This window comes from Equus asinus, chromosome 20 (genome assembly GCF_041296235.1).
Source record: "Equus asinus isolate D_3611 breed Donkey chromosome 20, EquAss-T2T_v2, whole genome shotgun sequence".
In the NCBI taxonomy this organism is placed as follows: domain Eukaryota; kingdom Metazoa; phylum Chordata; class Mammalia; order Perissodactyla; family Equidae; genus Equus; species Equus asinus.
Window position 1 is genome coordinate 66934576 of NC_091809.1, and position 27583 is coordinate 66962158.

A 27583-nucleotide genomic window follows, 5' to 3' on the forward strand; every position below is an offset into this window, starting at 1 on the left:
GAGCAGAGAGCTTGTTCAAAGAAATAATAGCTGAGAACTTCCCAAACCTGGGGGAAAAACTGAACTTACAGATACATGAAACCAATAGAACTCCTAATTACATCAATGCAAAAAGACCTCAAGGCATATAATAGTAAAACTGGCAAAAGTAAATGACAAACAAAAAATATTAAGGTCAGCAAGGCAGTGAAAAATAATCTACAAAGGAACACCTATCAGGCTTTCAGTGGATATCTCAGCAGAAGCCTGAAAGACTACGAGAGATTGGAATGATATATTCAAAATACTGAATGACAAAAACTTTTAGCCAAAGATACTCTATCCAGTGAAACTATCATTCAGATACGACGGATAAATAAAATCTTTCCCAGATAAACAAAAGCTGAGGGAGTTCATTACCACTAAAGCTCCCTTACAAGAAATGATCAAGGATGACCTCATACCTGAAACAAAAAGGCAAAGGTTTACAAAGCCTTGAGCAGGGAGATAAAGAGACAAAATCAGACAATTGCAGCTCTCTATCAGAAAAGGTTAGCAAACAAGTATAACATAGAACATAAAGGGAAGAAAAGCACCAACAAATAACTATAAACACTTCATATTAATCATAAACTCACAAGACAAAACAGAATAATTTGTGATAACAATAACTTAGAAGGGGGGCCGGCCTGGTGGCACGGTGGTTAAGTGTGCATGTTCCACTTCTTGGCAGCCCGGGGTTTGCCAGTTCGGATCCTGGGTGGGGACATGGCACTGCTTAGCACGCCATGCTGTGGTAGGCATCCCACGTATAAAGTAGAGGAAGATGGGCATGGATGTTAGCTCAGGGCCAGATTTCCTCAGCAAAAAAAGGAGGACTGGCAGTAGTTAGCTCAGGGCTAATCTTCCTCAAAAAAAAAAATATATATATATATAATAACTTAGAAGGGGAAGAGGTAAGGGATGGAACCTACTTAGGCTAATGGAAACAAGAGGCTATGAGAAAATGGACTACCTAATCTATGACATCTTTTATACAAACCTCATGGTAACCACTAAACAAAAAATCAGGGCAGAGACACAAATCAAAAATAAAGAGAAAACTGAGAAAACCATCACAGAAAACCACAGAACTGAAATGGGGGTCAGGAATACAAGGGAAGAGAAAAACACAAAATATAAACCAGAAAACAAGAGATAAAATGGCAGTATTAAGCCCTCATAAATCAATAATTTCTCTAAATGTAAATGGATTGAATTCTCTTATCAAAAGACACAAAGTAGCTGGATGTATTAAAAAAGAAGACCCAACAATATACTGCCTCCAGGAAACACACCTCAGCTCTAAAGATAAACACAGGCTCAGAGTGAAGGAAATGACAAACAAAAGAAAGTAGGTGTTGCCATACTAGTATCAGACAAACCAGACTTCAAGATAAAAAAGGCAACAAGAGACAAAGAGGGGCAGTATATAATAATAAAAGGGACATTCCACCAAGAGGGCATAACACTTATGAATATATATGCACCTAACAGAGGAGTGCCAAAGTATATAAAGCAACTATTAACAGACCTAAAGGGAGAAATTAACAGCAACACAATAATAGTAGGGGACACCAACACTCCACTTCCATCAATGGATAGATTGTCTAGACAGAAAGTCAACAAGGAAATAGTGAGCCTAAATGAAACACTGGACCAAATGGACTTAACAGAGATATATAGAACATTCCATCGAAAAACAGCAGAATACACATTCTTCTCAAGTCCACATGGAACATTCTCAAAGATAGACTATGTGTTGGGAAATAAGGCAAACTTCAATAAATTTAAGAAGACTGAAATCATATCATGCATCTTTTCCAACCACAATGCTATGAAACTAGACATCAACTACAAGAAAAAAGCCGGGAAAGTCATAAATATATGTAGACTAAACAACATGCTACTGAACAACCATTGGCTCAATGAAGAAATCAAAGGAGAAATAAAAAATACCTGGAGACAAATGAAAGTGAAAATACATCATACTAACTCTTGTGGGATGCAGCAAAAGCAATTCTAGGAGGGAAATTCATAGCAATACAGGACCACCTCAAGAAACAAGAAAAATCTTAAGTAAGTAATCTTAAGCTACACCTAACAGAAATAGAAAAAGAATAACAAACAAAGCCCAAAGTCAGCAGAAGGAGGGAAATAATAAAAATTAGAGCAGAAATAAATGAAATAGAGACCGAAAAAAAATAAAAACAGTAGAAAAGATCAATGAAACTAAGAGTTGGTTCATTAAGAAGATAAACAAAATTGACAAACTCTTAGCCAGACTCACTAAGAAAAAAAAGAGAAGGCTCAGATAAATAAAATTAAAAATGAAAGTGGAGAAATTACCACAAATACCACAGATACACAAAGGATTATAAGAGAATACTATGAAAAACTATATTCCACAAATTGGATAACATGAAGAAATGGATAAATTCTTAGACTTGTAGAACCTCCCAAAACTAAATCAAGAAGAAATAGAGAATCTGAATAGACCAATCACAAGTAAAGAGATTAAAACAGTAATCAAAAACCTCCCAAAAAATTACCTAAAGCAATCTACAGATTCACTGCAATCCCAGTCAGAATCCCAATGACATTCTTCATGGAAACAGAACAAAGAAATCTAAAATTTATATGGAATAACAAAAGACCCTGAATAGCTAAAGCAATCCTGAGAAAAAAGAACAAAGCTGGAGGCATCACAATCTTTGACTTCAAAATATACTACAAAGCTATAGTAATCAAAGCAGCATGGTACTAGCAGAAAAAACAGACACAAAGATAAATGGAACAGAATTGAAAGTCCAGAAATAAAACCACACATCTATGGATAGCTAATCTTTGACAAAGGAGCCAAGAACACACAATGGAGAAAGGAAAGTCTCTTGAATAAATGGTGTTGGGAAAACTGGACAGCCACATGCAAAAGAATGAAATTAGACCATTATCTTACACATACACAAAAATTAACTCTAAATGGATTAAAGACTTCAATTACATTGAAGATCTTAAACCATAAAACAACTAGAAGAAAATATAGGCAGTACACTCTTTGACTTCAGTCTGAGGAGCATCTTTTCAAACACCACGTCTACTCAGGCATGGGAAACAAAAGAAAAAATAAAAAAATGGGACTACATCATACTACAAAGCTTCTGCAAGGCAAAATAAACCACGGACAAAATGAAAAGACAACCCACCAACTTGGAGAATATATTTTCAAATCATATATCCGACAAGGGGTTAATTTCCAAAATAAATTAAAAACTCAAAGAACTCAATGACAACAAAACAAACAACCTGATCAAAAAAATGAGCAGAGGATATGAGTAGACATTTTTCCAAAGAAGATATACTGCTGGCCAACTTGCACATGAAAAGATGTTCAACATCCCTAATTATTAGGGAAATGCAAATCAAAACTACAATGAGATATCACCTTACATCCATCAGAATGGCTATAATTACCAAGACAAAAAATAACAAATGTTGGAGAGGATGTGGAGAAAAGGGAACCCTCATACACTGCTGGTGGAATGTAAACTGGTGCAGCCACTATGGAAAACACTATGAAGAACAGTAATCAAAAAATTAAAAATAGAGATAGCATGCGATCCAGCTATCCCATTGCTGGATATTTATCCAAAGAACTTGAAATCAACAATTCAAAGTGATTTACCTACCCCTGTGTTTATTGCAGCATTATTCACAATAGCCAAGACATGGAAGCAACCCAAGTTACCATAAACTGCTGAATGGATTAAAAAGATGTGAAATATGTGTATATACTACTCAGCCATGAAAAAGACAAAATTGTCCAATTTGCAACAACATGGATGGACCTTGAGGATATTACGTTAAGTGAAATAGAGAGAAAAACACCACGTGATTTCACTCACATGTGGAAGATAAACATATGGATAAAGAGAACAGATTAGTGGGTATCAGAGGGGAAGGGAGTTGGGGGGTGGGTGAAAGGGGTAAAGGGACACATATATATGGTGATAGATAAAAATTAGACTATTGGTGAGCACGATGCAGTCTATACAGAAACTGATAAATAATCATGTCCACCTGAAATTATACAATGTCATAAACCATTATGATCTCAATAAATAATTGAAAAAAATTATTATTAAAATAATTGAAAAAATAAACCAATAAAATAATTGGAAAAAAAACAGGTCATTAAATTTGATCAACTAGAAATTGTGGTGTGTTCTTACAGAAATATACCAATAAGTGATGATTTACTTTTTAAGAATTACTTCACAGTCTTATAGCTTAGGGAGCTCAGCATTCAGAGATAGAGATCTCTAAACAGTTGATCCAAAGCCTCAATAAACCTTGGTGGCAGCCAACCAATGGCTTGGCTGTTTCCCCATGAGGGAAAGCTTTAAGGGATTTCTTCACTCCAGGTGCCCCTGAAATGGGAAAAGTCTCAGAGAAGGAGGCTGGGGACCACCTACAGTTAGAGCAGGCTCTATGAGTTTATCTCAACAAGGGTCTTCTTTTAAACCTCTGATATACCATGCATTTTGTTGCTCTCTTCAAAATCGTCAGTACGCTTAAAATCTCGTGGATCTTTATTGAGATACTTCTTAATATTGTCATCCAGATACCAAGATTCATTCTCATTAAATATCAAAAACAAGAGAACAAATTCGTAGTCAACATCGCTTCTTCTTCCCTTTTCATTCAACACTCCTTCTCTGCATGTAATCAGAGGACCCATCAAACCACTATATGTATCCTGAAAAAAAAATAAAGTGAATTAGAAGAACCATTAAATAACTAAATAATGCAGATTAGGTGCTAGTAAGAAAGTCATTGTAAAAAGACTATTGACCATGAAATAAGAAGAATCAGGGTGATCTTTATGAAAATTTTGGAGTATACCCAAAAATTTGCCACAAAATGAGCTCCTTAAGGCTGAGACTGTCATTCATTCATTACTAAGTCTCCAGAATATAGCCCAGAATCTAGTACATAGAAGGTGTGTTGAATAAATGAGTTATTTCTTTTCCTGTCTGCTTTCAAGTGAGACTGTATTTATAGCTATACAGATGCTTATATTCCACTTTCTACGGGTAAAAGTGGACAGGGTGATTAATAAATGATATGGGACCATGGATGACCTCTATGTCAAGTTGTTCAGCCCTGAACTTTCTTTGAGGAAAAACTGCCACATTTCCAATTGCCTCCTTAGACAGTCCTCCTGGATGTGTTTCCTGCAACAATTCAAACAACTGAGCATTTCTAAAATGAATTTTATTATTTCCCTCAAACCATTTCCTTCTTCCGAATTCTCAACTTCTGTTAATAGCACTGTGATTTTCACTGTCATTTAGGTCAGAAAACTTGATTTCAGTGTTTAATTACTCCTTCTTCCTCACTTTGTCCCATCTTGTTTGCTGTCAAATCATACATTTCGTTTCCTTTCACAATGCTCCTCCATCGTGTGACTTCCTTTCCATTCCATCTGCCACCCTTCTAGTGTAGGATCTTAACACCTCACCCTGGACTAGCAATTGTCTCCTCTCTGGTCTCTGGCTCACCTCACCTCCAGCCCATCCTGTTTACCTCTATCAGATTAAACTCCTCACTGCCATATCTAGAAGTCTTCAGTGATTTTCCAGTGAGAGTCCTACTAAATAAAATACAAATCCTCCACAGGTACTCAGGCCACTTGTGAGCTCTCCCAATGGACTTTTCTAGCTTAAGCTCCCCCACTGCTTCCTTTTGTACCCTATAGGATCGCCATTGGGACTCTCAAGATTTCCCAAACACACTTTCTACTTTCCTATTTTCAGCTTTGCTCATAATGTTCTCTCTTTCTAGACTCTCTTTCCAATGCCTTCTATATAGCTCTGCACTCCTATAGAACTCATCAAAATCAGAGTTGTATTATAATTATGAGTGTGCACATGTATTATTTTCCCCAAAGATTCTAAGTTCCTTAAAGGCAAGAATATTTGCATCCCTCATAGAACTTGGTGGGGTCATTTGTACATCACAAGTGCTCAATAAATATTTGTTGGGACGCACAAAGGAATAAACAAATACATGTAGGTTTCCCATAATTCCAGTAGGTAAGCTTATTTTTTCAAGCGTCTTGTACGTCTCTCCTGAACTCTTGCACTATCCAATACAACTCAAGGACATTAATGCAGCCATCTATTAGTAAAGAGAAAGGTTAAGATAATCCTTTACTTTTTTTTTAATAATGGGTAATGCTTACGTTTTATATCGGATTTGACTTTACTTTGGACTTTGATTTATGACATATAATTAAAGATTAGTTGTTTTACACACACATATCTGACTCAAATTCAATATTAAATCTTTGACTTTAATTTCTACATAAAGTTAGCTTTTTTATCATTCAAATAGTTAGTAATTTCAGTTACCATGTTTGGAGTGTGCCATCTTTCCTGGGCCCTGACAGCTGTGATAATGCCTTTTAAAATGACATATTTCACACATCAAAAACCCTGGTGTAAATTATATTAAAATATATTTTTATTTTATAGTTATCTACTTACATATCCTCTTTTGCTCCAAACTACACTGCAAGTTCTAAATTTCGTAATTGAAATATTGGGATTTGGTTTTTCCCTCTATAGATCAAAGGTCAGCAAACCTTTTCTGTAAAGTGTCAGATGCTAAATATTTTTTACTTTGCCAGCCATATTGTTTCTCAACTACTCAACTCCACCATGGATGATGTAAACAAACAGGCATGCCGTTGTTTGCGACCCCTGCCCTAAACCCTAAACACCACTTCACATACACCCACAGAATTGTAATAACCTGAATAGTCAACTGAAAGCCATATTACTTAAGCATTATGGTTGCTCTCTTCACTTTACCTTCACAAAGTTTACTGTTGAATAGTAAACCCATGGAATACAATTTGGGTCAGATGGCCCTGGACCGGATCTTTTAGGGACATTCCATCTGTAAGTTCTTATTTCTCCTGAAATAAATAAGAAATAGGCAGAATTTACTAGTGTCACCTGTTCCAGATGATTTGCCTGAAGAAATACAAACAGATCTTTATGTATTTTGCTTAGTGTTTGTTGCTGGGGGGAATTATCCATTCATTAGAAATGTTCCCATTAAACTCGTATCTTGATTTTCTGAAGTTTCAAACTGGCAGATTTTTCATTTCAGATGACAGCCTTCCCTCTAGTTTGCCCTTTCTATTGTCACCTGATGTCTTTTCAGGAAATGCAGACATTTTATACCTCACTGCTTCTTCTACTCAAATTTTGTATCTCCGTCCCAAGAGCTATGCTTGAACACACTTCAGTTACTGTGAGTCTCAGCCGTGGCTTCTTATGGAACAATCAGGGAGTTTGGTAAGCTCTCACTGCTCAGGCCTCACCCCAAACCAGTGAAATTAGAGAATCTGGGGTCTGGGACTAGGGCATCAGTATTGTTTTAGAGCTTCTTAGGTGATTCTAATGTGCAGGCCGGTGAGATCTAGTTAGAACCGGAGATAATCAGAAAGACTTAGGACTTCCTATTTACCCTATTTATCCAAGCTACTTAACCCTGCTGGCCTTTAGCTTCCTTACTTATAAAGTGAGTTAGTCATCCCAGTTTTCAGATTGTTGTGAAGATTAAACGAAATAAAATATCTAGGATAGTGCCTCCCACGGAAGGCAGTCAATAAATGTTCATTTGTATGTATACTAACAACAAATATGCAGTCCCTGTGTGTAGGCACCACATCTATGTATCTTTTGTGGCTGACCCAGAGTCTTACAGAGGAGTCATAAATAAACTCACATAAATTAGCGAGACAATCACATTGTAAAAGTCTCAAAAGTCACATTTAAATCATTATTTCCTTTTGAACCGTGTCCCATTCCCACCATAATGGGACAAATAACCTATAGCTGAATGTGAGCCACAAAGCAAAGCAAAAGTAATGCTTCCATGGAACTTTACTCCACATTTGGTCATATGCCAGTGGGTTGGCAATACAACTTCAGGTCTAATTTCCATTAGGTTTCATTATAGCACCTATGCCTTGTTAATCACAAGATAAACGGCTGATATTTAGCTTCCTAAATGCAAGTGGCTACAGGGGTGGTGTTATTAAATTTGGAACATTCCACTGTTCACCCCAATGGGGAGCACAGCTCTAAACAAAAAGAAGATGCTCAGTAGATGTCTGTTGAGTTATTTAATAAAAGAAGAAGGAGAAATTTGATAGAAGCTGCTTACTTTTCCTATGATGCTAGTTGGCTCTTATCTCATGCATGCCCAGATTAACCTTTCTTCTCCCGCTTGCCTAGATATCCTGCTCAAGTTAGTTTCTTGCTCCTATCCCCAATCCCTGGGCTCTCCCAAACCTTTCAGCCTTGTCAGAGACCCTTGTGGGGATTCTCTTCCTTTGAGTTCCAATAAGGAAAATGCTCCTTTGCCATTTTCTAATCATTTTTCTCCCCACTCCCATGGCATCCATATCAAGGACTCTTTGAATGCCAGTCAGCATAGAGGAGCTGTGTCCCTTGCCAGTCTTCACCGTCAGTACAACAGCCTGTGAGCAGTCACCCCGGCTTGCCCACAGCCCTACCAAAGCCCCCACGAGGGCCTGATTGGCACCTTTCTTCCTCCCTCCAGAGTCACTTTCAACCATCAAAAATGAATAACTTTACTTAATGGCCTTTTTGACCCATTTAAAACCCTTTCCCTTGGGGCCGGCTCCGTGGCCGAGTGATTAAGTTTGAACGCTCCGCTGCAGTGGCCTACGGTTCAGATCCTGGGTGCGGACACGGCACCGCTCGTCAGGCCACGTTAAGACGGCATCCCACATCCCACAACTGGAAGGACATGCAACTAAGATATACAACTGTGTACGGGGGGGTTTGGGGAGATAAAGCAGAAAAAAAAAAAAAGGAAGATTGGCAACAGTTGTTAGCCCGGGTGCCAATCTTTAAAAAAAAAAAACCTCTTTCCCTCTTCATCAAAGCAAGACACAATCATTATAGAAAATCTAGAAAATCAAAAAAGTGTGAGGTCGAAAAGACACTCACCTAACTACTATTCAAAATATCACCATGAAGATATAACCATCATTAACATTTTGGCTTATTTCCCTTCTGGTCTTTCTTCTACATTTTGCTTAACATGATGCCACAAGTCTTTCCTTCTTAAATATCATTTAATGGCTGCAAAATAGCTCACTGTAAGGATATTCCAAAATTTGCTTAACTATTTCCCTATGGATAGACATTTAGGAGTTCATGAGAGGTTTCTTGAAGCAGCAAAACACAGGCTTCTGATACAGGGGATGCGGTGGGGTGGGGAGAGGCAGGAGAAGTTGGAATAGTGGCTAATGAAGATTGTCCGTCCCCAAACCCCGTCCTTGTATAGGTACTTTGCTGACTTTTTCTAGTGATGCATTAGATTGTTTTCTTTTCTTCCTTTTATGCATCTTTAATTTTTTTAAGTTTATATGACCTTTATTATAATATCTGTAGTACTAAGCATTATAATGTTATTATACATAAGAGGTAAAATGGAATATAACTCCCCTATAATTATATCTATGGTTGCTGTCAGGTTCGTAATTGAAGGTCACAGTGGCTCTTGACATTTATTACAACTGCACTTCAAATGCGTAAATGTGATGAGAAGCCCCTTAAATTATGAGATCTTCTCTCCCTTCTATGCATCTTTTAAAACCCAACTGGAATTCTACCTCCTTTATAAAGCTTTCCCTAATTGCTTGTAATTTATCAATCAATCTTCATGAGATTTCCTTCCCTGAAAGTTTTATAAACACTTCCAGATATATTCCTGAAATTTTTCACCACTTAGAGTGTCATCATGTATAATCTGCTATGTAACCGAAAGGATTCACCTTGGTTTTTTTTCTTTCAAACTCATTTTAAGCATCTTAAGAGAAATGTGTAGTTAAGAACTCAGGTTCTGAAGTCAAACAAACTGGGGTTCCACCATTACTAACGTACAACCTGGTCAAGTTCTTTACCCCTCTGTGCTTCATCACCTGTTAACTGGACATAAAAATACCAAATTTCATCAATTATAAGATGCACACTTTTCACATTTTAACAAAACTGAATTTAGGATGTGCTTTCAATCAGTAGCATGTTAAGGTTTAATTGGTGGCCTTTTTTTTCTTTTATTAGTAACGGATAAAATAATGATGGATATTGTAATCACTGGTATCAGATTCAATGAAATACGCTTATGTCTGCCTAGCTGGGTTATTGTAAGGATAAATGACTTTCATGGTTGTTTTAAAAATATAAAGCACAGCCCCTGGCACACAATCTGTGTGAACTATTTTGATGTCTTACTACCCTTTCAGGTCCCTCATGCTGCCCTAGAAACTCCGTAAACACTTGGTCGTTGGAGGAATTATGATCTCATATTGGGGGTGACTAGGCGATGGCTGGAACACACTGACATTAAGATGAGCTCTCCAAGACCCTACAGAGATCAGAAAAGAGCTGAGTCTGGCATCCTTATCAGGACAGACCAGATCTCCGGTATAACTTACCTGGCTTTGTGATGGGCACTTGGAGTTGCTTCCCACTATCCATGATCTCCACACCCTGGGCTAAGATGGAGAAGGGTTGCCTGGCTTTGTTCTTAAACACAATCAGGATGGAGTCGCCCACCTCAGCATGAATCATTGGGCCTAAAGGCAAAACACAGGCCTGTGTGCATTATCGTTGCTCTTTTCAACATTGATGCAATTTATATGTAGGTAGCGTTTGGCAAAATGAAACAAAGATTAGCATCTTCGTTAATGTACTTCCTTTAGAGGGTGATATTGTCTTGTATTAAATATCACAGAGTGTTCAGCAATTTGACCAATCTGGCTTCAAATCCTGCCTCCTTCACTTATTAGAGAAGGCTTGAGTAAGTCAAGGCCTGCCTGAGTCTCGATTTCCTCATCTGTAAAATGGGTTTAATAACACCTTTCTCATAGGGTTACAGTAAGGACTAAATAAGATAATGTATGTAAAGTGCTTATTTCAGTGCACTGAACCACAGTAAGTACTCAATAAGTGCTTACATTTTTACTACTGCTCTGACATGATCTCTAGGAAAAGCCATATCCACATGACACACTGACTTTCAGTTGTAATCTCTCTGCATGTAACCTTTGGTAAGTCTGAAATGGCTCACTATCTGGTAAATGGGTATAATAATAATAATGAGGATCCAATGAAATAATGTGTAAAAAACAGATTTGAAAGATAAGAACAAAACTGAAACATTTACATATTGATTTCTGATCAACAGAGTCATTTCACTAATGCATGTCCAGTGCTGCCCCTCAGTATCTAGATACCTTGATGAGACATAGAAAGAGAAACTCTTCAGCTTCTCACATGCATATAATTCTGTTAGAAGCAACCAGCCTGGGTGCCAGTGGCACTCGGGTCCACATCCCACTGGAGAGGCCTGTGCCAGCATGACAGTGGGACACCCCTCACTCATGCCAGGTGCCTTTCACCTCTCGGTGCCCAGAATGTGACATAAATGCAGTTTGCCCAGCTCACACCCCACATTAACAGAGCATCAAACACTCTGGTCTTCACGAGGCCCCACTTTGAGGAGGATGGAAACAGACTCCTTTGTGGAAGCACCTCAGACCTGAGCCCTATTTATTTGTGTTCTTGGGCATCTACGGTATTCTGCATTCACAGGGAGACAGAGTCATAGTAGGGGTCTGACCACACCTGTCCATTCTTCACTGATTCAAACCAAGACCTCTAAAGGCCTAAAAAAAACTCTAAAATTTCTTGCACTATTATTATCTTTGGAAGAAAATATTTAGTATGAATCAGAAAGTATTTGAAAAATGCTCATTTTTTTAAAAATGATAAAACTAGAAAAGAAATTTATAGGCATGTTTTTAAACAGTAAATTTGGGTATAGTTACAGATAGGTGCATGCGTATGCATACATTAAAATCATTATTTGTGTATTAACTCCCACTTAAATTGCACGTGCCTTGCTGTACTGGTGAGTAAGAGCAAATGCCTTCTGATTTATGGCCTGGTAGGTCACGGGGAGCAGTCACGAATGGAGATGTGCCTGCCCTTTGCAACTTCAGGAGCACAGGCCTCTCCTGAGCTGCAGAAAACGAATGGGTGGGCCTCCCGCTCCCCTGGCTGCAGTGCCACTGGGTTGGCCTCTGATGAAGTCACTCGTTTGTGTTGTTTTACTGAACAGCCCCACACCAGAGCTCTTTGGGGGACAATTCAGCCTCCTTGGCAGGACCAGCACCTTTTCTTCAGAGCTCAGTTGAGACACATGGCTCTAAAGGAGGAATGTTCCCACCAGGGATGACTCATTTGGTGTGACAAACAAGCTTGCACGCCAGTGTTAATAGATGGTGATGATGCAGGGGGAGTTGGGTGGGGCATTTAATAATTCATCAAGCTGGCAGTCATGGTGCCCTATTTTGATATTAAGAAGCACTGTGTAAAGCCATAATATTAATGTAAGTTACCTTGTGATTTAAAAATGGGAATGGATTTCAAAATGTTGTCTAGAATAGCCCTCTGCCTTAAGATCTTATCTTCACAACAGGGTCAGGTTTGGTGACTCCCAGGTGAAGAAAAGTGGGGCAGGTCAGCAGGAAGAGCTTATCTGCTCACCAGATCAGGCAGCCCAGGGCATCAGACAGGGGGAGTTGGTTCTGAGAAGGCCATGAGTTAGCACCTCCAAAACTGAAAGCGGGCCTTTGCTCCTTAGCACTCCTCTCATGTAAGGGGTTCCTTTTTTGCCAGAATCATTTTTATGGCGTATAGTTACAGCCCTGTGCATGGGTAATTGAAGACCTTGAAGAAATTATACAGACACTCTGCCTGCTATTCTGAGGCATCAATTTGTTTCAAACTAAAATTTCCTGGCTCAGCGGAGAGTGGGAAAGAAACTTCAGGACAACAGGTTCTGGTTAGACTGCCTGATGATACAGATTCCTGTTTGCACGTTATCTGGTAGTCCAATTATGATGATTCTCTAGGTGAGCCGAGCACACAGCGTGCTCCCTGACAATGGGAGAGCAGGAAGATGTCGTACTTGGATGAATGTAGTCAAGCTCCTCTGTTCCTGCCTCCCTTCTCAGGTGTGAGTCTCACAGGATGTGTGTGTGTGTGTGTGTGTGTGCACGCTTGGGGCTGGCAGTGCACGGCTGAGATCGGTGCCATACCCAGCAGGCCTAAGTGCTCCTCTCGCGGTGGTCGGGCTTTGATCTCCACAAATTCTCCGTTGGTGTACTCCCTGTAAACCACCTTCTTGTACTGAGAGCCAATCCAGTTTTCAGTGTGGTTCATAAATATATCTCCGTGTCTGCAAATCAGAAGCACCAGAAATTAAAGTTGTCAGAAGGTAGAAAAAGCTTGAGTGCTTCTGAGTAATTTGGGGGTTCTCCAGAGCAGTGCTCCCCAGACCTAGCTGCGATCAGGGTCTCCCTGAGGAGCTGGCCTTCTTCACTGGGTTCTCTGGGAGTGGGGCCAGGAATCTGCATTTGAAAGTGCCTCCGGGAGTTCTGATGTGGGCAGCACAGAACTAGCCCATGGTCTACTCTTGGGAGCCACTGCTCTAAAGCCCTGCTGGGTGCTGAATGCAGCCAGCCTTAGTTAGACACTCCTAAGATCCTCTTGAGGTTGCACTTCTCTTCTTGTCACTAACTAACTTCATACACGCCCATGCATGCACACCCACACTCTACCACCCAGCATTCCTCCAGATTTCATATGTATCACTCTATACCTTGTTATGATTTTCCACTTTGAAAGAGCTCAAGAAAGTCTGTGGGTTGTGTATTATGCATATACCCATATAAAAATATGGATACAGTTGATTCTTGTCACTCACAATAGTTATGTTCTAGAAAGTCACCACAAACGCTGAATTAATGAATACTTAACCATTGTTCCTAATGGAATACAGGCTTCTAACCTCTGGCCACAATATTTTCATTAAGAGATCAATATATATCTTTGTTTTGTATGTGTTTCTGTTTAAAGACGTCTTATATAATATATATCGCTGATTCATTGTCACTGAATTCATGGCCAACAGCACTATAACTCATGCCTGATAAAGCTCATTTAACACAGGTATTTCCTCCATAAAGCACATCACAGCCTTCTTGTGCTTAGGAATGCTAGACGGTGCTTCAGCACTACGCTGGAGGGCCATTTTAAACAGCAAAATCACCTGAAAAGCACCAAAATGCAAAAAGACCAGCCAAACATGTGGCTCTAAATAAACCACCAAAAGGATCCTTATCGACAGTATGAGAGCTGAAACAGGAAGGCAGAATGAGGCCTTGTTTGACCTTAGTTGGGAACGTGCTCATCGGGTGACACAACATTTTCACTGCTTTATGCATCTCTGTGAGCAATCACAAAAGCACCATAAGAATTGATTTTGGGGTAACAAATAAATTTGAGCCAGGAGGCGAATTCACAAATATGGAATCTGTGGATAATGAGGATCAACTACATATTTAATCTATCACTGAGATAGATCATCGCAAAAGACAGAAAAAAAAGAAAAAACCCTGTCAATTTTATCTCCAAAATATAGTGGGTCTCACATCCTTCCATTTCCCACTGTTAAATTGCCCACACTCTAATCTAAGCCACGTACGTCACTTACCTGCATTAACCAGAATTATCCCTAATCATTTTCCCTGCCACCTATCCTCCTCCCTTCCCTTTTTTCTCTACACTGCAGGCAGAATGTGCATAAACTATAAATTCGACCAAGTCGGTCGTTGTGGAAAACCTTCTTATGTCTCTCCACTGCCCAACTCCTCAGTTTGGCTCTTGCAGCTCTTCACTACCTGCCTTTGCTAACCTCCCAAGCCTTGTTTCCCATCACTGGGCCCCACATGCTCTGTTTGGGTCATTCTAAGCATTCATTCTCTTGAACCCCATGTGCCCTCACCACCTCCAGGCCTTATGTGTGCCAAAAGCACACTTCCTAACTCTTCAACTGGCCTACTCTTCACATCCCAGCTCAAAGACTACTTTCCCTGACCACCTACCCTCTCTCCACCATTCCCCCCAGACAGGGCTGTGTGCTCCTGCTGTGAGCTCCCTCTGCACCCTGCACTTCCCCTCCCATAGTGGTTGCCTCACTCAGTATGCTCATTCTAGTGTCTTCGCCAGGGACCATGAATTCTGTGTGGGAAAGGACCCTGTCTGCTTTTCTCAGCACTGTTTCACCAGCACTTTTCATGATGCCTAGCACACAGTAGGTATTTAACAAATGTATATACACCTCCTACCCTACACTGTATGCTTTCCAAGGGAAGAGGATTTTTCTTCTACTTTTATTTTCCAGGAGTCCTAGTAACATGTGTGGTGTGGCAAACACAGACTCTAGAGCCATACTCTGCTGTTTTCCAGCTTCCCTCCTCTGCAAAATGAGGTGACAATAATGCACCTACTTGCTAGGGTTGGTGTGAGGATTACGAGTTAAGATCTGTAAAGCACTGCATGAGACATATATTAAGTACCATGTAATCATTTGCCCTATCATCGTCTCACTAGGATGTCGTGTGAGATGCTGAGTCAAAGTTGATGAAATGGGTCAAGTGTGTTATGAGGGTCATATCAGATAGGGTTTGGAAAAGCCCTAGCAAAACGCCTGGCTCGTGGTGGGTGCTCCATAGATGACAGTTATTATTTCGAATCCCAGGTTAGTTAAATTACATGCGTATCAGTCCACAAGCTCAGGAGTACTAGGAATACAACGTTAGTTCTCTATTGCAACTTAATCTGTTTTCAAATCCCCTCCTACTGTACAAACTCTGTCATTGAACCGATGGTCCCACTTATTGCCTTTCTGGGATTCTGAGGCCTTCCCAGTGTGTTAGGAAGCCCCAGGGAAGGACATTCAGGTCCCAAAGTAAGGCAGAGGGTCTGTGCTGACCAGGACAATAGATGTCTCAGGGCTAACCCGCACAGAGAGGTGGTTTGAAAACCAGATGTGTCCCATGCTCTGACCTTGGGTCAAAGGGCAGAGGCATAACAACTGGGGTGCAGAAAAGGCGTTTTGCTCTTGGGCTCTTATCTACAAAGGTACCACAGATGTGCTAATAACCTGTCATTTCAATTCTGTACTGCGTTTTTATCTACAGATCTGTTGTACTTTGAATATGTGAACATGCTATCATTTCACTTTGCTTTTGTTTATTTATGGGCAATATCCAGAGTGGCAGGAGCAGGGTGCAATCACACCTGGCACCCTCCATCACTCTGCGTCACTTGGGAGACATCCCAGAAGACTGAAGATAGAACATCCTGCCAGCCCAGAGGGATGGGGGACCTAAAACAGAAATTACACTGAGTATCAAGAAAATAATGAAGGCTATATTTCTTACACACTCACGGGCTTGAGATTGTACATGTGACAAAATTACTACACAATTATTTCTTTAGTTATGGCAGCCTTTTAATGAAACAATCAGTTTAGAAAAGGCCAAATTAGTATTTATTTCATTTTCCACTGCACCAGCATCAGTCTTTAACTTGTATTGGCGGCAGGGATTTGTATTTGCAAGAGAGGGGTGTCTGGTTTAACAACTGGATTGGTGAATAATCGAATTAATTTTAAATTGTCCTGTCCTTGAGGCAAATCTTTTGAAAGTGGAGTCATTTTATTTCTTCATTTATCCATAAGGTGGCAGGGTTGTACTATGTTTTCCAGGAGTCTAAACCCTTGAAACAGGCCAACAAGTAAGAAGAGAAACCAAACACGATAAGGTTAGGGATAGTCGCATGTAGAGGAGTTTGTGTGTGGCTTAGCCATAGAGAATGAGGTGAGGGTGGGGATGTGATAATAACGAACAAAGAGGAACAGGACAACGGTCAACCTGGCATGGGGTGAGGACTCAGATTTATCCTTCAAAAGGTCTATGTCCAACTCTAACTCTACCAGTGACTAGTTGGACAACCGAACTCTGTGCACCGAGTCTTCTCGTCTGCAGTGGGGACAGTGATACCCACGCCGATGGTTGTTGTGAAGTGGGGGCTATTGACCTTGGGGGAAGAGGTCTGCAGGTCTGAGCCTCTATACCTTGACTCCACCCCAGTGCGCCCGGGGAGCTTAGGGCCGGTAAAGGACCAGTGCTCACAAGCCTGCTTGCGGCTGCGCCTTGCTGATTCAGTGCTTAGCGCTGCCTGACCGCGCTGTCACCGGAGGGTCAATCTTGCGGACTTTCTAGGTACGAGGCTTAGCAGGGAGATCTGCTCTTTCAACCCCAACTCGGGGACCTCTGCCAAGGCAATGGCCTCCGACCCTTCCTTGGTTGTCCCCCACCATATCAGCGCTCTATCAATGACCCATCCTCAGTTCCCCTTCCCCGCGGTCCTCAATCTACATAGCCCACGTTCTCACCCCGAATCTACACATCATCCCTGCCTCCCGCTGCACCCTGTTGTCTTCCTTAAACCTTTTCCCTCTAGACTCTCCCTCAAACGCCCATCGTTAGTCCGACAGCCATGCTTGGAACCAGCCCCCGCTAGCGGAGGTGTACTGAGCCTTCCTCCAGCGTGCCCTCAAAACAACTTTAGACTCCCTTTCTGGGGGAAAGACGGGCAGTTTCCCTAAGCTTTTGTGCTCGTAAATAAAAGTCTCCGTCTGTGGGAACTGTCCAGACAAAACCAGGGCATTTTCAGTTTTCCACATTTGATAAACGTCCACAGAGCATGTGCAATCCCACCCAAGAGACTCGGCGGCTTCGCCTGTGGTACCTTTCCCCTCCTGCGTCCAAGTGCTGCTTTTCGAACTCCCAGTTTTTGTTAGGGGCATAATCCCATTCTACCTCTTCAGCGGCGATGTAAAAGGTTCTTATCATCCCGTACGGCTGCTCAGAAGGGTCCTTGTTGCCACAGCTGTTGACCTCGTATATCTGATTCATGCCTCTGGCGAAGTGGTGCAACGTGGAACAAAACAGCCTGAAAATACCTGAAAGAGAAACGGCATGGGCGGTGGGTGGCGCTCAGTTTTTCCGTTTTTGATTTTGGTTTGCTAACAAACATACATGTTTTATTCCGAAACAAATAATCAGTAAGGTGGATTTTTAAAATATCAATTTTATATAGTATTTTTAAATCAGACTGCAAGGGGAAGAAATTACTTTGAATATATTGATTTACAGGGGAAAAAATCTGAAATTTATCTGTAATGGAAAAATGAAACTTGCAGTTGCTACCAAGAAACGATTTCTCTAGGTCTTCCCTATTGTACACATCTATTAGAAGATAGTCATGCCTGGAAAATCAATGGTAAGTATGATTATTTTAGCCCTGCCCAGTTTAAAAACATGTTATTACCTGCACGATTAAGATCCTAGACAAAGTTCACATTAGGTTACATTTCTGAAGTCATGTATTTTGACCTAAAGAATTTCATAAACTATAAAGCACAATACACATATAAGATATTATCTTTATTATTAAGGTCAAATATACCACTTCATTAAGCCCTTGAGCAAAGGAAGTTCTCATTTCCCATGGTAGGTCTACATTATGCTAGATAAAAGAAAAAGAAAAAAAAAAAAAGCAACTAAATTTCCCTCCATAATACCAACAATCCTGTCTGACTGGGAATCATGTAATTTTTTAAACTAAATTTTCTAGGTGCAATGGTATCAGGTAGGTATATCTTAGTTGAACTCACCATAAAATCGTGTGAAACAAAATTATTGGAAGATATTAACGCAGTGAAATTATTGGATTGATAAATCTTCCCTTCCTCTAGTGGACTCTGTTCTTAGTGTATGCCTCTCATTAACCATCCACAAGGCATAGAGAGAGATTTTATTGTGCTACACATGTCTACATATTGCCAAATTACACCTCCAGGATGAACAAAAACCACTGGGTGTGGGTACCCCAGCACCCCCAGGCACTGACGAGGACCCTCATGAAGAAGGGTCTCTGTGAAACCACAGAGAAGACACCTCTGAAGACAGACTTGGAAAGAGCTCCCTCTGCATATGTTGCTTTCCAGGCAGTCCATTATTTCTGTGTTCATCATGTTCTTCAATAGTTGAGGAATTATATTCTCTAGGAACAAAGAGGAGTTTAAGGCCTCGATTGTGGTGATGGTTTCGCAGTTGTATACTTATCTCCAAGCTCATCAATTTGTATATATTAGATGAGCATACCTCAATAACATGGTTTAAGAAAAGAAAAAACAAAGAAAATGAGTTGCAGCCTACAGTCTGCTCTACCCATGTCTTGGGCACTCTTTTTGACGTGGGGATATGAGACAGGAATTGTTGACATAACCAAGCTTCTAAGCAGTCTCAGATTTACACTCACCATCAAACATAAATCAGACAACATTTTATGAAATGTCTCTTTAGAAGCCTGTAGGTAATACTTAAAGCATTGGAAGAAGTAGCCAAGTCTCTAAAATTATTCCAGCTGCCTCTAGCATGAGTGCCTGTTTCTATGGGTTAAAACTATTTGGCTGTTTCCCTCCCCTCCCTCTTTGGTCTTGAAGAGTGTATTTACAAAGAAAAATCATTCTACAGTAATCAAAACAGCATGGTACTGGTACAAAACAGGTGTACAGATCAATGGAACAGAATTGAAAGCCCAGAAATAAAACCACACATCTATGGACAGCTAATCTTCGACAAAGGAGCTGAGGGCATACAATGGAGAAAAGAAAGTCTCTTCAACAAATGGTGCTGGGAAAACTGGACAGCCACATGTAAAAGAATGAAAATTGACCATTCTTTTTCACCATTCACAAAAATAATCTCAAAATAGATCGAATACCTAAAGGTAAGACCTGAAACCATAAGGCTTCTAGAAGAAAATATAGGCAGTACACTCTTTGACATCAGTATAAAAAGGATTTTTTCAGACACCATATCTTCTCAGACAAGGGAAACAATAGAAAGAATAAACAAATGGGACTTCATCAGACTAAAGCGCTTTGTCAAGGCAAGGGAAAACAGGATTGAAACAGAAAAACAACGCACCAACTGGGAAAAAATATTTGCAAGTCATATATCTGACAAAGGGTTAATCTCCATACTATATAAAGAACTTACACAACTCAACAACAAAAAATCAAACAACCCTATCAAAAAATGGACAGGGGACATGAACAGACATTTCTCCAAAGAAGATATACGGATAACCAATAGGCACATGAAAAGATGCTCATCATCACTGATCATCAAGGAAATGCAAATCAAAACTACAATGAGACATCACCTTACACCCGTTAGAATGGCAAAAATAACCAAAACAAAAAGTAACAAATGTTGGAGGGGTTGTGGAGAAAAAAGGAACCCTCATACACTGCTGGTGGGAATGCAAACTAGTGCAGCCACTATGGAAAACAGTATGGAGATTTCTCAAAAAATTAAATATAGAAATACCATATGACCCAGCCATCCCACTCCTGGGTATCTAGCCAAAGAACTTGAAATCAGAAATTCCAAAAGTCCCATGCAACCCTATGTTCATTACAGTATTATTTACAATAGCCAAGACGTGGAAGAAACCTATGTGCCCATCAACTGATGATTGGATGAAGAAGATATGGTATATATATATATGCAATGGAATACTACTCAGCCATAAAAAAGGATAAAATCGTCCCATTCACAACAACATGGATGGACCTTGAGGGTATCATGTTAAGTGAAAGAAGCCAGATAAAGACAATCTTTGTTTGACTCCGCTCATAGATGGAAGTTAAACATGTAGACAGAGAGAACAGATTAGCGGTTACCAGGGGAAAGGAGGCATAGGGGGTGGGTACAAGGGGTGAAGTGGTGCACCTACAACACGACTGACAATAATGTACAACTGAAAGTTCACAAGGTTGTAAACTATCATAATCTTAATAAAAAGTTAAAAAAAAATCATTGTGTCCAACACATCCCTTGGTTGGCTGGTTCATAATTGATTAATTATACGAATGTAGAGAGATTGAATGCTAGAAGTTTACAAGGCAAGGATCATGGAGCTTCCAGTCTCTGGCAGTTCTTGGGCAAAAATTGTAAAGCCCAAACCTCAAGTTTTTAACCAGTGACACCAAGAAGTATCTAAACTGCTGTTCCAGTATGATGCAAAGAAGTAAACATCCACTCATGGAGGAGACAGAGTCAGCAAGTACTCATCTTGGGTAGCATATTGGTTTCTTTTTAAGACTAATGGAAAAGTTGGGTTGGAGGAACATGTTGAATGCCCACAGCATTTGCTTGCTATTCTTATTTTTTATGCAACAGCATATGCTGTCATGTGTAGTTCTATATCTTTTGTAAAAATGCCCAGATTATCTAATTAGCTGGGAAATCTCTAAGAGAAGGGACAGGTACTGGTACTTCAATGGGCCTTCCATGGACTTTGGACCAAGTGCAGCTTGTCCTCTGGGGAAACCAAGGGAACCCACAGAATGAAAATAGAGAAGTCCCCAAGTAACTCATCAAGAGTCCACTAACAGTCTCCAGAGAAGGGAGACCAGGCCACGGCCATAACCTGGAAGCATCTGCTGGGCTGTCCATGCTTGGTAGATGCTTCAGAGCAGCAACTAGAATGATGTTTGTGCTTAAAGAGAACAAAAAATATCGTCTTTCTCGGGGCTCAGTTGGTCATGGATATGAATCAAGAGCATGATCCTAGGATTTGTATGGCAAGGTCATTTCTGCTTTGTGGATGTTATTTTAAATGCCTCGACAATAAAATAATTAGGATTCCCTGATTCTAATCAAGACTATATCTCCTCTATACCCTCTAAAGTGCCCAAATTCACCAATTTCTTCTCGGGGAGGATCCTAAGAGTATATGCCTGAAGACAGGAATTTGGTCACCTGAGATGGCCCTGTCAAGTTTACCTGCATGGTCCGGCTGCATGAAAGCCGTTGTGGAGATGTGGGGAAACAGGGCCAGCGTGTCACGATGAGTCCCTCGTAGGTGGATGGTGTTCCCTTGAAAATAAACTCCATGCATGTCGGTGTCAGTGCCCATTCCAATCATATGCCAGGAAACTCTATCCTTTTTGCACATGGTTAGGCCTGGCTGGTTGCCATACATGTAGCCATTAATAGCTAAATGGAAGGAAAAAAGATAGAGCCCACTATAATTATGTAGATATACTGAAAACACATCATGTTAGTGAAAGATTGTCAATGTGTATGGGGGTGGGGTGTTTATGTGTTCAAGTTCTAACTATTTACAGAAGATCCATATTATCAGAGAATAAATAGTACTGGGCAAAAGCCACAAGGTGAATCAATTTAAAATGGAGACTAAAACTAACAATGAATAATGAAAATATACTAAAATTGTGAAAATGTTGTATTTAACAACATATACACAAAAGCACTAATTCTAAGAATAATAAGGAATAAATCAGATTGTTTTCTGGCATAATTTTTTCTGACAAAATGGATTGATGATGTAAGATGATATCCTTCTTTTCACATCGTTTTGAGGATTATAAAGAGCATCATACTTGTAAAACTATTTTATGGACTTCACGAATTTTCCCAAAATCTTCTCTAAAACTCTAGATATGAAAATCATTTTCCTTTGAGGTTCTTATCCTGTCATCTCCCTGAGAAAGTGTCTCTTTCTCAGTTACTAATTCATTTAATTTTGTCAGATCCTCATTTGCCGATGACTTTGCATTTGATTCTAGCAGTTATCAGACGTCCCTTTACTGATTTCATGGCTCCTGCATCATTTGAAAGATTTGCAATTGATTGACATCGTATTTGCACGTCTGGTCAGTGGACAGGGATTTTTTAGGGGGAGAGGGATGCTAAGTTTCTAAGAGGTTAGTCTCTGAGTAGGTAATTTTGCCTTTGATAACTTTTATTTCCCTACCCAATAGAATAACTGAAGGGACTTTGAATAATGATTACTTAGATATGAAGACTCTCAGTATCTCCTGAAATGAAAATCATTTTTATCTTTTACATCAACCTCAATCCATGGATAGTGGCTTCCTGGAGCAGTGCCTTGAGAAGAGTTTAGAAATAACATTCCCACTCTGTGGGGGATGACTGCCATGATTGAATAGCACTGTCTGAGGGGTGAGTGTACATAATCACGTCTCATGCTTGATAGATAAAGATTCTATGCCCCTTACTCCCTATTAATGCCCATAGGAGGAAAGAGCAACTACCACGCACATGAAAGATGTTCTGTAATAATTCCATTGTCAATAAAATTACTTTTTATTTCTTTGTCTGCAGAACCAGTGGTGCTTGGCAATTTTACTCAGATATCTAGGGTTGTTAGTAGAGATTCCAAGAAGCCCTGGGGCTTCTGAGAAGAACATCACATTTTCTGAAAAAAAATCTTTAATAATGCTTTTTCAAATAAATTCTATAAATCTTGTCCATTGAAGGTTAAAGAGATACCATTGTAAATTGAGGTGCTAATAATTTAGTCTTTGGCTGGCTGGCAAGGAATCTTCTCTTGCCTTGGAACTCTAAAGCCTCACTTTCTGGAATATTTATTCACTCATTCATTCATTCAACAAACACCTGTGAATGTAGACCATAGAATACATGCAACGCAGAGCATTGTATACTATGTGAGGCACTTTCTCTTTGGTGGTGTTGCCATTTTTCTTTGTCCCACTCCATGAAAGCAAGACCAGAAATAGAATTCAATTTATAATTAATGCAAAATCTGAAATGATACATTATTTTCCTTTAAAAATGACATATTCAGCATGTCCAAAATATGAAAATGTGCTTCACATTGCCAAACCAGGATGGGGCTGGATTTGACAGGGTCCATTATGCTGTTTAATATTTTTTATATGCAAGCCTCTCTTATGATAAACTCCTTTTGCAGCTTAGTTTCTCCACTAAGGAATTGCTATGTTTCCTCATTTCTAGCTTAGTTTCCCTTTTTTACTGGCTACTAGAAAGGTTGGAAACAAATTTCATATTTGGTTATAACAAAACTTTTTGTGGAAGATGATACTGAAAATGCATTACTCCTTGCTTTCCGTTGGTCCAAGAGGGGACTCTGTTGGAACGGAGCATCCAGAAGCGTGTGAGTCTGTGAGCTGGCTACTGTGAGTCACCTGGAATCTTGGACGTTTTTGGACTTCCTTGGGGTTAGGGGGCGATTAGGGACTATTTTGTTATTTTCCCATAATGTTTTAAAGGCAATAAATAGAGGTTACACTTGACCCTAAAACAAGCAGTTTAGCCCCTGTTATCCTACAGTGCCTGCTTTAGGCGCGTTTGTTGACTACACGTTCTCGTGGGCACCTGAGTTTGAACTCTGGCCCATTACTCTGTTACCTTGGGTAACGTGCCCAAGTCTAACGAGAATCCTGTGTCAGTCACATCAGTTACAAGGTGGTTTACTAATGTAACAACTGGTATAAGAGAAACAGAGAAGGAGAATTAAGCAGTTCCTCCTAAACAAAGATCTAGGATAGGAACGGCCAGTATTTCACAAATTAACAGTCATTCATACTACCTGATAAGAGATACTTTGCTGTATAATGATTATCTCCAGTTATCACTTGGGTTATCAGACTTAATGATGCCATTGTGAACCCGAGGGAGGGCACTTTGTCAGTAATTTTTCTACATCTAAGATGTACTGTGATCTTTGCTAGTTCAAACTCTGTGTTGCTTCACCTAAGGCTGATACCGTGTTTTAGAGGTATTAATTAAATTTCACAACATCTGTGGGAGATAGGGAGGTTTCACCATACCCTGTGAGGCTGAAGCCATGAAATAATTTACTCATGACCAAAAATAATACCCAAGAAACCAAAATAAAGATAAAGTATTTCAAGTATTTTCACTTCGAATACAATTACGCCTTTCCTTGACAGGAGGGAGAGTCTTTTCTCATACCATGCATTTGGTTGGACTTCACAAACTCTTTGTCTTCTTTGTCAACACTGAAGGGACGCCAGGTAAACTTCTGAATGTTTTCATCAAGATACCTGCTCAGATTCTCATCGAAGACTGTGAACAGCAGGTAAAATTCCTTGTCTATTCCTTTCTACAGAGAAAAAAGAAATGAACACATAAGAAGTACAGCTGGGAGGAATTCTTAGTTCTGCTTCACTTGCAAAGAAACACAGAGTAAATTAGGATCAACATCAGCCATAGATTTCCTGGGTCATTTTGTGAATCAGGATTCTGAGCGTGATTCTGATAAATTCATTCCACACCCCAAAAATCCATGTTTCTCATTGTAACCTTCTCCCTCCCCATGTGACTTCCTGCTCAGAATCTTTCCTACTCTGTGGTACTCCCATTGTCAGGCTGGTCATCACGATCTTCTTCTCCTTACCATGGCTTCCATATCCTGGCCCCAGCCTCTCTGACTTCATCTCCTTGTACTCACCCTCTAGCTTACTCCAACCTCCCCAGGCTTTTGCTCTTCTGTGAACACACCAACTTCATTCCTGCCTCAGGGCCTTTTCATGTGCTGTTCCTACTGCCTAGAAGGTTCTCCCAGGTCTTGCCCAGGTCACTCCCTTACTCCATTTAGTTCCCTGTACAAATGTCACCTCCTCAGAGTGCCCCTCCCTGACACCCTGTCTAAAACAGTCACACATCTGTCACTCTGCCTGCAAACTTACTTTATTTCACCCTACTTTACTCTTCTTCATAGCACTTGTCTCCACCTGAAATTACGTTTTATTTGTACACTTTGTATTTGTGACTGTTTTCCCACTGCAATGTAGGCTTTGTGAGGGTGGCGATGTTTGAGGCTCCTCTCTGTATCCTGAGCTCCAAGAAAAAAGCCTGGAAAGGCAGGAACCCAATATGTGTTTGTGAATGAAATAAGGAAATCATATAACCCAGGAGACTTTGCTAAACTATGTTAGCTTGAGTTGATATTGGGGGAATCAGGGATTACTTCCACTGTGTGTATTCCTAATTCCTCATGTCTGAAAACATGGCATCCTAAATTGCTGAAATGTACTTTTCTTTAAAGCTCAACCAGAGAGGTGATTGTGTTTCATGCCCCTTGATGTCTTCCTACCTCTAATCAGCTCCCCTCCAATCCACCCTTCATCCTGCTGCCTGCTCCAGGGGGATCCTCAGCAATGCCATCTGATCACATCTCTCTCCTTCTTACACTGGACAATACAATCTAAGCTCACAGCGATCTGGTCCCTTCCTACCTACAGCCTCCTCTCTTGGCCCTTCCCTCCTGGCTCTTTGAGGCGAGGCCAAGCTCCTTACAGCAATTTGAACTTGCTGTGTTCTGCAGGTCTCTGTCTTTCGTGTACGTATCCCCCAGCTTTGACCATCTGCCACCCCAAACCAACCTCAAGGGCCTGCTTAGCTGCCCCACCTCTGTGAGGCTTCCCTGACTCCTCATGGGAGACGTGGATCCTCCTTGCTTTATGCTCCTGCTACACCTCATGTGCACTGACTGCTTTTATCACATGGTGTTTTAGGAGGCAATAGTTTAAGATCATAGGCTATGAAAAGAAACAATGTAGGCTTGAAATTTTTCAAAATAAAATATTAAAAAATTGGGGGGAAGTAGAGGGTCAGACTATATTTTTAAAAAGTATGGGCTATGGGAGCAGGCAGACCTGAGTTCTAATGCTGTTCTGCTTACCTGCTGTGGAAACTAGGGCAAGTGATTTATCCGCTATAAGCCCCAATTCCCTCATTTGCAAAATGAGCATAATAATAGTCCCCACCTCATATTTTTGTGAAGGTTAAATTAGATAATATAAGTAAAGTACTCAACACATCTGGCAAATAATAAGTAGACAATGTTAACTGTCATTATTCGCCGTGATTGCAATTGTCCATAGTATAAGAATAAACCATTGAAAAGAGTTGAGTTGAAGAACCTCATCATCTGAGAGGTATTTGGAGGGCAGCTGGGTCTGCAAGAGTGGGAAATCAGCCCAGAAAAGGGTTAAAAGAGAGAAGATAGGACCCTGTGTGATGGTTAATTTTATGTGTCAACTGAACTGGGCCATGAGATGCCTAGATATTTAGTCAAACGTTATTCTGGGCATTTTCATGAGAGTGTCTTGGGATGAGATTAACATTTGAATCAGTACACTGAGTAAAGCACTGCCCTCCCTAATGTGGGTGGGCCTCATCCAATCAGTTGAAGGCCTCAATAGAACAAAAGTCTGATCCTCCCACAAGTAAAAGGGAAGTCCTCCTGCCTGACTGCCTTCAAACTTGAACACTGGCTTTTTCCTGCCCTTAGCCTCACACTGAAACATTGGCTCTGCCTGGATCTGGAGCCTGCTGGCCTTTGGAGTAGAACTATACCCTTGGCTCCCCTGGTCTCCTGCTTGCTGAGTCAACCTGCAGATCTTAGAACTTATCAGCCTCCATAACTGTGTGAGCCAATTCCTTCCAGTAAATCTCTTTCTGTTTATGCATACATCCTAATGGTTCTGTTTTTCTGGAGAACTCTGATTAATATACTCTGCTACTTGTGTGTGGAATGCATCTGAGTGATGGCTTGAGTCTGCAGCACAAAGCTCTTTTGTGGAGAGCACCTATATCAGTACATTCTGGGCTCCCACGGCA

The 27583-nt window shown here is 40.3% G+C and overlaps 1 protein-coding gene across 2 annotated transcripts in view; it reads right to left on the reverse strand.

Annotated features, from left to right (window-relative positions):
- The window catches only part of HEPHL1 (hephaestin like 1), a 77185-nt gene that overhangs the window by 8967 nt on the left and 40635 nt on the right, over positions 1-27583 (reverse strand). For both annotated transcript variants that reach the window (XM_014835418.3, XM_070490434.1), the window contains exons 10-16: positions 24911-25061; positions 21911-22123; positions 17799-18012; positions 13238-13377; positions 10568-10708; positions 6897-7003; positions 4555-4777 (exon numbers count right to left, since the gene is read on the reverse strand). In XM_014835418.3, the coding sequence (XP_014690904.1) occupies positions 4555-4777; positions 6897-7003; positions 10568-10708; positions 13238-13377; positions 17799-18012; positions 21911-22123; positions 24911-25061 (1189 nt within the window). The remainder of the gene's footprint in view (positions 1-4554; positions 4778-6896; positions 7004-10567; positions 10709-13237; positions 13378-17798; positions 18013-21910; positions 22124-24910; positions 25062-27583) is intronic.